Source organism: Tupaia chinensis, unplaced genomic scaffold, assembly GCF_000334495.1.
Source record: "Tupaia chinensis unplaced genomic scaffold, TupChi_1.0 Scaffold000392_1, whole genome shotgun sequence".
NCBI lineage: Eukaryota > Metazoa > Chordata > Mammalia > Scandentia > Tupaiidae > Tupaia > Tupaia belangeri.
Window position 1 is genome coordinate 370,816 of NW_006159894.1, and position 12,146 is coordinate 382,961.

Consider the following 12,146-nt stretch of genomic DNA (forward strand, 5'->3'; position numbering starts at 1 on the left):
TATGTATAAAATCTGCATTGATAATGTATATGGGAGAGAACAGAGAATTCAAGGAATTCAAGAACCTCTGGATTACCACAGTTTCTTCATCACAGATAACAATGAAGTGTTCAGAAAAGTTATTGATCTTGTCTGCATTACACCCTTGAAACCTGGCAGGGTCAAAGCAATATACACTCCTTATTCAGTCTATTTTTCTTATTGAGTGTAGAATTCAGTCGTAATCCATGCCTTGCATTTTCACTTACTCCCATTTATATTTTTTAACTTATCTCCAAGTATGGTAATTATCCATAATTTTAGAAGAATCAAAACTAAAACAATATTCTAAAAACTCTAAACTGTGTTCACTGTATTGCCCAGAGACTTACACAAACTGTTTTTTGCTCACGTGGAGAATAAAAATAAGCCTCTAGGACCTCCTATATCATTTAAACCTTTCTTTCTTCAAGAAACTGGGCAAAACTGATCTTCATTATTACTGCTGGATTGTAGGAAACATCATAACACATTTTTGCATAGAAAAACAGAACAAAATAAGTCATGACTTTTCTGACAACCCAGTAGTTTGGTTGTGCCTACCTTAGCAATAAATTTTGTAACCAGTCAACTAACTGCTATCTTGAGGAATGTTTTCAAATACAGCTACCAACAGTGGAGACTCAGCTAAGTCATAAGCTGAAAACTAATACCTGCTATCTTTTTATGAAGAGGATCACATATTTCAATAAGCTTATTATTATCAGAATCCAAATACACATATTCAACCACTCAAAACCAAAACTTGACACAAACCAAGCCATGTGAAGAACTCTATCTAAATGAGCAATATTTACTTTTCTTATCTCTATCATACTTTCTAAGTAAATTATAATAATAAACATTGGTAGATTTCATAAAAGTCAAATCAGTAGTTCCATGAAAATTACATTTTTGTAATAGAATTTTACATATAGTAAAAAGAACCTCAGCTGCAGAGTAACTAATCAATATTCTGGCCAAAATGAAGATCACTAACTAGAGGAACTAAGGATATGTTACTACCTACTCCTGTTTTTTATACTACTAGGTCATCAGGAAAGTCATGATATATTTTTCTTTTTTGGGGGAGAGGTTTTTTTCGCTATAGGGCGCATGCGCTCGCCAGACAGAGAGAGACACAGAAAGTGAGAAATCGCCCCCCCGGGGGGATGGTCATGCCGCACTCCCTTCTCCTCCATCCTCCTCTCGGGATCTTGGGCACACACGCACACGCGCCTGGCATAAGTTTTTTAAGCCACCAGGTCTGGGACGTGAACCGTGGTGGACTATGTGAGAGTCCAGCGACATAGCCATTACACTAACTGCTGGTTCCCATGATATATTTTTCTATGCAAAAATGTGTCATGACTTTCCTGGCGACCCAACAGTATGCTTAAGTTCTTATGGAACTAAATGAAATCTATCTCAGCCTCATGACCCTAACTTGCACAAGAGGGAAGACTAAGAAACCTCCGCCCTAATTAGTGGTTTTGACCTGGTGGTAGCAGGGGCTGGACTTCATCAGGCTGACAGCACAGACTGAGTCCTGAAGTTGATGACTTGAGAAACACACTAGGCACACGTGCATGTATGTCCAAATTCCTCGTATGGTAAGAAAAATGGGGAAGGTGTTATAGCATAACTATACCCCATTGGAGTGTTCTTTCTCCCTCTCCTCCCTCTTTCTGTGTGGTAAGCCTAAGTGATCCCTACACATTAAAAGGAAAGAAAGAAAAGAAAGAAGCTCGGTCTTAACACAGTTTGTCAAAAAATTATGTTGACAGTTAGACTGGTTTTGATGAATAAGGGGGTAAAGACAAAGATCTTATCAGAAAAGTTGAATCTCACTTATTTTCTATTTTCTTGTTGAGATCTGGGGCACACATGCACTCACACACACAAACCTGGCATGATTTTGAAGGCACCCAGTCAGGGACTTGAATCGTGGTTAGCTATGTGGAAATCCATCGATGTAACTGTTGCACCATCTACTGGTCCTATCACTTATTTTCATTCTCAATAACATTAGCATTTTCATCTGATCCTGTTATTTTGTAGCTACAAATTTGAAAATGCTAAACAGGACTGAGTTACAAGCTGTCAAAAATAGCAGCTTGTAATAGCAGGTATCCATGAACAAATTTTCTCAATGCATGTATCATTGCCTCCCTCAATGCATGTATCATTGCCTCTCAGCTGACCGGAATAACCTTGTGTCCAAGTCTTTGGTTAAAGAGAAGATATATGACTATTTTATTTAGTGTGCTCTTTCACAGAACTAGGTTTTCAAATAAATACATTAAAATCTCAAATATATATATGTGTGTGTGTATATATATATATATATATATGTATGTATAAACACGTCACCATCATATTTTTAAAAGACAACTCAGAGGATAAAAGCCAAATAAAGCAGCGATTTTTGAAAATATATAAATAGCAGTTTTTAAAGAAGGGAGGTAAAGAACAGTGGAGCGGAGTAGATAAATAGAAAATATAGGTGACAGTAAAGAAAACGCTACACTACACTACTCGAGACTTTATCTCCCCTAAGAAAAGAATAGAAGTAAAGAATGCCTTTAGTGAAGCATAACATTTAGATTTTCTGAATGTAATGAGAAAAGTATCACAAAAGTACTCAAAAAGGCATGACACAAAGCACATACATTTTAATTCATTTTTTTACCTCTAAGCCAAGGAATGCCTGCACACTATTTGTTCTATCAAGACAATCCAAGCAGTTTGTTCGAACTGTACCACTCTGGCATCTGTAACAAATTCAGTAAAGTTAAAAAGGTAGTTTGGAATGAAAACAAAGCTAAAGCAAACTGAAACTAATTGATGTGATTAAAATGAACCACCCACTTTCCCCTTACAACTTATCTTTACAATTTTTCAAACATACAGAAAAGATGGAAGAATTGTACTGTGAACATTCACCCATCCACCATCTAGATTCTACAACTATTAACATTTTTCAGGTATATTTTTTAACACCAGCAGTTCTGTGTACAAACATGCACAAGAGAGAGAAAGCATCCCTCAGTGGGGCCTGGACACACTGCAATCTTTTTTTGTCCAATTCTCCATCCCATCTGGATCCTGGGGGCATGCACACATGCCCAGTGTTTTTCAAGCTGATGGGGCCCAGATCTGGGGGCTTTCTCTGTGCAACTCCTGACCACCTAACAGGGCTGATCCATGCTATATTTTCCTTATTGTGTATTTATCATACACTTATTTTTAATCAGGCCAGTAGTTAGGAGCTAAGGTTTACAGTCCTATAGTTCTTTGCATATAAAAGATAATTGAATCTTTATGGAGTAAGGTTTAAAAAAATCTAAGCTGTTATCTTTACTGTCTTATAATATTTCTATGGCACTGATACAAAATGAAATATTACACAAACTGAAAAAAATTAAAAATTTGAATTTTGTTCACTGAAGTTTACCATAACTTATATTCTGAACTTTTCTCCTCTAATTTACAGAAGTTTAAGATTTAAATTACACTGAAACAGACAGAAAGCAAAATGTTTGACTTCTATTTGTATTTAACAGTTTTCAGTGAGGTTAAGGAATATTAAAACATTAGCTCTGAAAGAGAAGCAGAGGGCTGGCCCTACATCCTAGCAATTAAGGATAGCAGATACCACATGGCCAATCATGGTTCAAATCCTAGCTCCAGCAGCTTGATAAACACTCCAGGTGCACATGCCTACATGCCCCAATCCTGAAGGATGGAGAACTGGAGGAGGAGGAATTACAGTGTGACCACGCCCTATTGAGGGATGCTTTCTTCTTCTCTTTCTTCCTTGGTTTCTCTCTCTCTCAGGCAAGTGCACATGCCCTCTAGCCATTTTTAAAAATTTAAAATACTAATAATAAAAAGGAGAAGTAGAATAATTTTGTGACAGCATGAGCTCTGAAGCCAGATGAATCCCAGCCCTAATACTTCTTAGTTACATGACTGAACAATTTATACAGTTCCTTCAAATGCAAATGGGCGTAAAAACAAAACCTACTCTCCAACTGTTGTTACTGATCCTGTGAATACTCAGTTTACTGCCTGACCTATAATATTTGCTCAATAATGTAACCTCTTGTTATTTGTTGAATTTGCATGATTAAAATCAAGTATAAGAAAGATATTACATTATAAATTTCAATTTCAAAAAGGAAAATTTAAGGAGCCAGCAGGTGGTGTGGAGGTTAAGGAGCAGGATTCTCACATGGTTGACCATGGCTTGAGTCCTAGAGCCAGATCATGGCTTGAGTCCTGGGGCCAGTGACTTGAAAATGATAGGGCCTGGGACCAGCAGATGTCGTAATAGTTATGTTGCTGGACTCCCATGTAGTGTACCACAGTTTTAGTCCCAGACTCAGTGGCTTAAAACACGCCGGGCACATGTGCACGTATGCCCAAGATCCTGAGAGGAAAATGGAAGAAAAAGGAGTGTGACATGACTATCCCCCTTGGGGGGGTGGTGGTGGTGGTGACTTCTTGCTTTCTGTCTCTCTGGTGAGTGCACACACCCTATAGCAAAAATCTCTAAAAAAAAAAAAAAAAAATTACAGGCCCAGCAGGTGGTGTAGTGGTTCAAGTGTTGGACTCCCACATGGCTGATTGCAGTTCAAGCCCCTAGATCTGGCACCTTGAAACTCAAATCGGATGTGTGTGCATATGCCCAAAATCCCTAGAGAATGGAGGAGAATGGACTGTGGCATGACCATCCTTACTAGGAGGTGATTCTTCGCTTTCTCTCTGTTTCTCAGGCAAACACACGTGCCCTACAGCTAAAATCTTTCTAAAAAAGAAAGAAAGAAAATCACACGAGACATGTATGCATGCATGCTCAAAATCGCGCGAGGAGAATGGAGGAGAAGGCATAGCCATCACTCCTTGGAGAAGATTTCTCACCTTCCCTCTCTGCCTCTCTGGTGAGAGCATGTGCCCTGTGGCAAAAATCTTAAAATAAAAAAAAGAAAAAAGGGAAAGTAAAGAGTTCAATGTTAAGTACAATTTTTAAATTATAGCAAAGTTAACAGTTTAAAAAGCAGAGAAAAACAGAGCAGTCAAACCTTTGGACTTCACTTCCGTTGAAATAAAAAAATCCATAATCTAGAAACTTCTGGACTTGTGGTTTAAGAACACTATGTAGTTTTTCTGCCTTTCCTCCTTTAACCATTTGATGATAGTCAAAATTCACCATCTGGATATCAGCCGCATGTTCAGAAGCTTTCAAATGACTCTGAAAGTAAAAATACAAATATTCATCTAAATGTTAACTAAATATGATCTTATCAATATAATGGTATATGAAACCTTACATTTTAAGTTAAAACTTCAGTTGGGAACTGAGTGCAATTTCTCTCCTTCAATGCAAGACACAGCTGTAGTGGTCCCTGTACCTACCTCTGGGGCCTCCCTTGAAGTATGCCTTGGCAACACTAAAAAAAAAAAAAGCAAAAAAAAAGTACCTCATTATGGTCTTTTTAACTTTTTCTTTTCTTTCCTTTTTTGGAGAGATTTTTGCTATGTGGTGTGTGTGCTCACCAGAGAGACAGAAAGCGAGAAATTACCCCCCGGGGGGAATGACCATGTGTAATCCCTTCTCCTCTATTCTCCTTTCGGGATCTAGGGCACCCACACACACGTGCCTGGTGTGAGTATTAAGCCTCTGGGTTTGGAACTCAAACTGCAGTTGAGTATGTGGGAGTCCAATGACGTAACCATTACACCATCTGCTGTTCTCAATCTCTTGAACTTTTACAAAACTTTCAACACTAGCGATACAGTGGAAAAATACTTGATATCTAGTGAAATTTTTCTCCTAAAACCTCATGTCGGAAGAGTCATGACATATTTTTCTATGTTTTTAATGCAAAAGTGTGTCACGACTTTCCCAATGACCCAATATTACCCTTGAGAGATTACATGAAATAATGACGTCAGAGAATTTAAATAATATTCTCATCTAGCTTAGAAAATGAAATATTATTTCCAGTCACCAGCATTTTATTTCTGTAACATAAATTTAATAGCTGTTTATACCTATCATAAAAATCTCAAAGTAGGAAACCAGCAGTTAGCGTAATGGCTATATCGCTGGACTCCCACGTAGTCGACCGTGGTTCGCGTCCCAGACCCGGTGGCTTAAAACTCACGCCGGTTGCGTGTGCGTGCATGCCCAAGATCCCGAGAGGAGAACGGAGAAGGGATTGCGGCATGACCATCCCCCCTGGGGGTTGATTTCTCGCTTTCTGTCTCTATGTCTCTCTCTGTCTGTCTGGTGAGCGCACGCGCCCTATAGCAAAAACCTCTCAAAAAAAAAAAAACCTCAAAATAAAGTACCTATTTTTTAAGACAAAACCTACTAAAAATTAAAAATCTTATTTTATGCTTTTATTTAATATATACACAAATTTTAAAGTTTAATCATAAAAAGTCACCCTATAAAGTATATAATCTATATATTAATATTTAACGAGATTTAAAAATAGCCAAATAATTAGGCTATTTTTAGACTTATGAGAATGAACCTTAGAAAATCTTTTCTAACAATTTTCTTTAAATTTATAATGCTATGTAACACTATAATTTATATTAATCCATTACTTATTTAATAAGCATTTGTCGGGGGCCAGCAGGTGGTGTGGTGGTTAAGATGTTGGACTCCCACATGATCCATCGTGGTTTGAGTCCTGAATCTGGTAGCTTGAAAATCACACTGGGCACGTGTGCATCCAAAATCCCAGGAGAAGAATGGAGAAGGGCCTGCAGTTTGGCCATCCCTCCTGGGGGGGGTGATTTCTCACTTTCCCACTCACTCTCTCTCTCCCTGTCTGTCTCTGGTGAGTGCACAGACCCTACGGCAAAAACCTAAAAACAACAGAAAAAAGTATCTGTTAAAATGTCATTTCTTAAGAACTCAGGCATTTCTTTGGGTTCTTTTTTACTTAAAATTCTTAAGTTTTCTCTCATAAATATAGAAGGTATAATCTTGAACATGTGTAACTGCAGTGTTCATCATTTCATAGGGTTAAAGCAATGATTTACATAATTTCTAAGAAGTGGGCAAAGCAATGTGTGGATGAAGGAGGAAACTGCCTAATACTTGTCTACAAGGGATAAATGAACACTTTGGGGAGGTCTTTTTCTGCTTCTCTATGAAGTAATTAAGCAGACTAGAAAACAGTGTCCATTGCCTTGAAAGCTTTCCATAATCCAAACTTATGCAACATCAGCCTAAACTGTTGCCTAATAGGCCCAAGTTCCAAGTGCCCAAGCGTTTCCTAGGAATTAGTTTTCTTACTCGAAGAACTTGATTATTGTGCTATTTTATTTTTTAAATATCATTTTAGGTGCCCATGGGCCAGAATGGAAGAAGAAATGACCATGCTTACCTGGAAAGCCTTACTTAGCATATGTTCGCCTTCCTTAGATCCAAGCAAATTCACTACTATTTGTTTACCATATAAATTTTTAAGTGTTCTAAAATGCCTATTTAAAGAAAGAAAAGAAATAAGTATATGTCAAAATAAAGACCCGATTTTTTGTTGATATACAAGAATCCATTATTAAACAGAAGCTACATGGCAATATTTAAACTCAAAATTGGTATCAATTCATTCTACACAGTCTCAGAACTCTGAATTTATGAGAACTTGGTTAATGTGCTTTTCTCTCTGATTTATAGATGCAAAGAGCCCCTATGCTGGAACTATGGAGCCATCCAACTCTCTTCCCACCTTGAGGCTGGCACAAAACAAAGTAGAACACCAGTCACCAGCAGCGCTGGGAAGGCAGGAGGGGCAGGAGACAACAGCCCCATGGCTCACACGTGAGGACATTACATCCCCCACGAGTATCCAGAGGGACCTCTTTGCTAGCTCTAGCCTTTAGAAGAGCTCGTCCTGTATCTAAGTCTTTTTTTCTACTCCAGCTTCTAACCAGAAGCCATGAAAAGCCTCTGGTAAACAAACAAACAAAAATAACATGAGCTACATCTATGATTTTACGTTTTTAAGAAGGTACATTAAAAATGATTAAGAAGAAACAGATGAAATTCAATAACTCAACACATCTAAAATGTCACTTCAACATGCAATCAATATAAAATGAATATTAATGAGATACTCTTTATTCCTTTTTTTTTTTTTGGACTAAGTCTTTGAAATCCAGTGTGCATTTTTTTTTTTGAGAGAGGTTTTTGCTATAGGGCACGTGCACTCGCCAGAGAGAGACAGAGAGACAGAAAGTGAGAAATCATCCCTCAGGTGGGATGGCCTTGTTGCAATCCCTTTCCTCCATTTCCTCTCGGGATCTTGGGCATGCACACACATGCGCCCGGTGTGAATTTAAGCCGCCGGGTCTGGGACTCGAACTGCGGTCGACTACATGGGAGTCCAGTGACATAGCCGTTATGCTAACTGCTGGTCCCCAGTGTGTATTTTTAAAGTATATCATTTATTTCTTCCAAGAAAGAAAGGAAGAAATGAGAATGAGAGAAGCAGAGACAGGCACCCCCAATGGGGTCTTCACACCATGATCCACACCCCAGCCTCAGTCAGTCAGGATCATGGACACAGGCATGTGTATGTGTACAGGGAGACCTCTCAGGACCCAAATCTGGGGCCTTCCCATGTGGCTTCAGCATGGCAGAGTGTTGCGGTGCCACGGTGCCGCTGCAGTTGGCCCAAGGTACATTTTACACTTACGACATATCTCAATTAGAACTAGTCATATGTCTAGCACTCAACAGATAAACGTTGCTATTGGCTACTGTATTGGATAGCACATCAGTAAAGGACATTTTAAGACCAAGAGATGAAGACCCACACTTCCAGCACTAGTCCCTCTAGAAATCATAGCACTAAGTGTCATGATCTTCCCATTAAATTAGAAGTCAGAAGGAATTTTACATAGAGCCAAAAGTGTTGAAATGAGTCAACAAATATAACTAGTCTCACCACTGGGCATTATCAAAATTTATAACACTATGTAAATATAAATAGTTTTACCTGTCAAAAGCAGGCGCATTGGCTTCAAATCCCCTTGACATCCGGACACGATGAGATCCCACCTTAGACAAGAAAAATACATTTAATTATACCAAAATCAATATATAAACAAAAGAAATATCACTGCTTACAATGTATAGTGATTAGGGACCAGCAGGTACAGTGGTGGTTAAGGTGCTAGACTCCCGCATGGCCGACCATGGTTTAAGTCCTGGGCCTGATGGCTTGCTTTCTTTCTCTTTCTACCCCTCCTCCCTCTGGTGAACATGTGTGCCCTGTAGCAAATTTAAAAACAGTAATAATAATGATAAATAAAATAAAATAAATAATTCTCCTCCCCCTAACCCCCAAGATTTTTGCTATAGGGTGCATATGCTCGCCAGAGAGTCAGAAAGCAAAATATCACTTCCCAAGGGGGGATGGCCATGCCACAATCCCTTCCCCTCCATTCTCCTTTTGGGATTTTGGGCATGCATGTACACGTGCCTGGCATGATTTTTAAGCCACCTGGTGCAGGACTTAAACTGCAGTTGACTATGTAGGAGTCCAGCAATGTAATCATTATGCCATCTGCTGGTCCCATAAAATAATTATTTTAAAAAATATGTAGTGATTCATTTGCTGGACACAGAGTAATCATTCTTTTTTTTTTATTTTTTTATTTTTTGGAGAGGTTTTCACTATAGGGCGCGTGCGCTCGCCAGACAGACAGAGAGAGACATAGAGACAGAAAGCGAGAAATCACCGCCCAGGGGGGATGGTCACGCTGCAATCCCTTCTCCTCCATTCTCCTCTCGGGATCTTGGGCACGCACGCACACGCGCCCGCCCTGAGTTTTAAGCTACCGGGTCCGGGACGTGAACCATGGTCAACTACGTGGGAGTCCAGCGACGTAGCCATTGCGCTAACTGCAGGTTCCCTCTTTTTTGTTTTTAATTTGCTATAGGGCAACTGCACTTGCTGGAGAGAAAAAGTAAGAAATCACTCCCCAATGGGGATGGGAACACCACAATCCTTTCTCCTCCATTCTTCTCTCAGGATTTTGGGTATACATGCACACGTGCCAGTGTGATTTTCAAGCTGCCAGATCCAGGACTCAAATCATCAGGTGGGCATGTGGGATCCAGCTGCATTAATCTCCACACCATCTACTAGATCAATAATTCTTTTTCACTCATGATAATTCTTTTTTAAAAAAATAGTTTTAGGGGTTCCCCTTCCCTTTTATTTATAAAAAAGAAACTTCATAAATATAAGAACTAGAAGTTACCTAATTATGAAATACTCATGAACTAATGGAAATTTTTAGTGACAGAAGATATTTTTAAGAGTGCTTTCCTATATGGGTCTGGCAGGTGACGTGGTGGTTAAGGTGGCTGGACTCCCACATGACCGACCACAGTTAAGAGTCCTGGACTGGGCAACTTGCTTTCTCACTGTCCTCTCTCATCGTCCCTCTCCCTGGTCAACTTTGAATGAATGAATGAATGAATAAATAAATAAATGACAATGAATAAAATGAAATAATTTTTTTTTTTTTTTTTTTTTAATTTTAAAGAGTGCTTTCGAGGACCAGCAGTTTGTGTAATGGCTATGTCGCTGGACCATGGTTTGAGTCCAAGACCCAGTGGCTTAAACTCACACCAGGCATGCATGTGTGTGTGCCCAAGATCTCGAGAAGAGAAGGGATTGCGGCGTGGCCATCCCCCTTGGAAGGTGATTTCTTGCTTTCTATTTCTCTTTCTCTGTCTTTTGGGTGAACACATGCGCCCTATCGCAAAAACCTCCAAAAAAAAAAAAAAAAGACCTTGTTTTAAGTACAAACTATATGCCCTGTATAAGACAACAGATATTATTATCATTTAGGTAATAAAAATACTGAAATAAAGACAGGCAAAATAACTTGCCCTCTTAAATCAATGTAACTAATTTCAAGAAGGATTCAGATGAGATTTTATGTCTCCTGACCTCAACTGTCACTCTCCCAAGTTGCCTACCAGTAAAATATCCATATTTTTTTCTCTGCTATGCTAAATACTCTATATTCACCTCTCCCTCACAAAAAGCTCCAAAGAATTAAAAGCATCATTTCTCCCCAGAAAGAGACTTTCCAGGTCAACTTTGCAGTTACATGGCTGTCATAATAGCACATTTTACAATCATAAATTGTATGTTAAGCAAATTAAACAAGATAAAAAAAAACTACGTGTTTTGTTATAATTTTTTCTTTTCTTACACAGGGAAGTGGCAGAAATATGTGGTAAAACTGAGAAATATTTAGCAGTTTCCAAGAAGAAATGTAAAGGTGAGACCAGATTATTTTCCTGAACTTTATTAAGTTCTGGGACTTTGGGATCAAAGTCCCTTCTTCTTAATCTGTGAATGATATGACTTTAAAGGGATTTGGGAAGAGGGTTGCCAAATCAATCATGTAGTCTGACAAATAAAATCAGAACATTGATATTCTCATCCAACTCCAAGACTTGAATTAACAATATTATCTTTCATTAAGCCTTCTCCCTCAAGTTCCTAAGTCAGACAATCCAATGACTGTCCTGAAAACCAGTGTATTCTCTCTTTAATTTTATTTTTCTTTTTAATAAGAAACAGATTAGCCTAATGTCACATGTATATTTAATTTCATGTTATAGTATTCAATAATCTTTATAAAAATTCAGAATTTTAAAGATGTATGCCCCAGGACATTTAGTATTTTAAACTGCAGAAAACTCAAACATTGCATTTTTACTTTGGCATAATCTCAGGTTAATTGCCTATAACTCTTTAAAAATTCAAGACATTTTGTTCATGATTAATATTGAACTTACATAGTACTGCAGCTATCAATAAGATGAAAAAAATACAAGTTCTCATGTTTTTCAGACACCAGGGGCTGGCTTTCACTACCCACTCACCAACACATACAGACTCTAGCTACATATCATAGCACACATAGCAATATATTGATTAGACTAGACTATGCTGAATTAGTCAATGTTAAAGGAAAAATTCTAAAATAAAAGAGCTGTTATCAATTGTGATGAAAGTAGCACCCCAGTTTTTAAGGCTTTAAATCCCATAAATTTACCTAATTTAAGA

At 38.3% G+C, this 12,146-nt stretch overlaps 1 protein-coding gene across 15 annotated transcripts in view; it reads right to left on the reverse strand.

Moving 5' to 3' along the window:
* SYNJ1 (synaptojanin 1) overlaps window positions 1-12,146 on the reverse strand; it is a 107,943-nt gene that overhangs the window by 53,273 nt on the left and 42,524 nt on the right. For all 15 annotated transcript variants that reach the window (XM_027773956.1, XM_014589909.2, XM_027773959.1 and 12 more), the window contains exons 7-10: window positions 9,048-9,109; window positions 7,431-7,527; window positions 5,106-5,275; window positions 2,711-2,792 (exon numbers count right to left, since the gene is read on the reverse strand). In XM_027773956.1, the coding sequence (XP_027629757.1) occupies window positions 2,711-2,792; window positions 5,106-5,275; window positions 7,431-7,527; window positions 9,048-9,109 (411 nt within the window). The remainder of the gene's footprint in view (window positions 1-2,710; window positions 2,793-5,105; window positions 5,276-7,430; window positions 7,528-9,047; window positions 9,110-12,146) is intronic.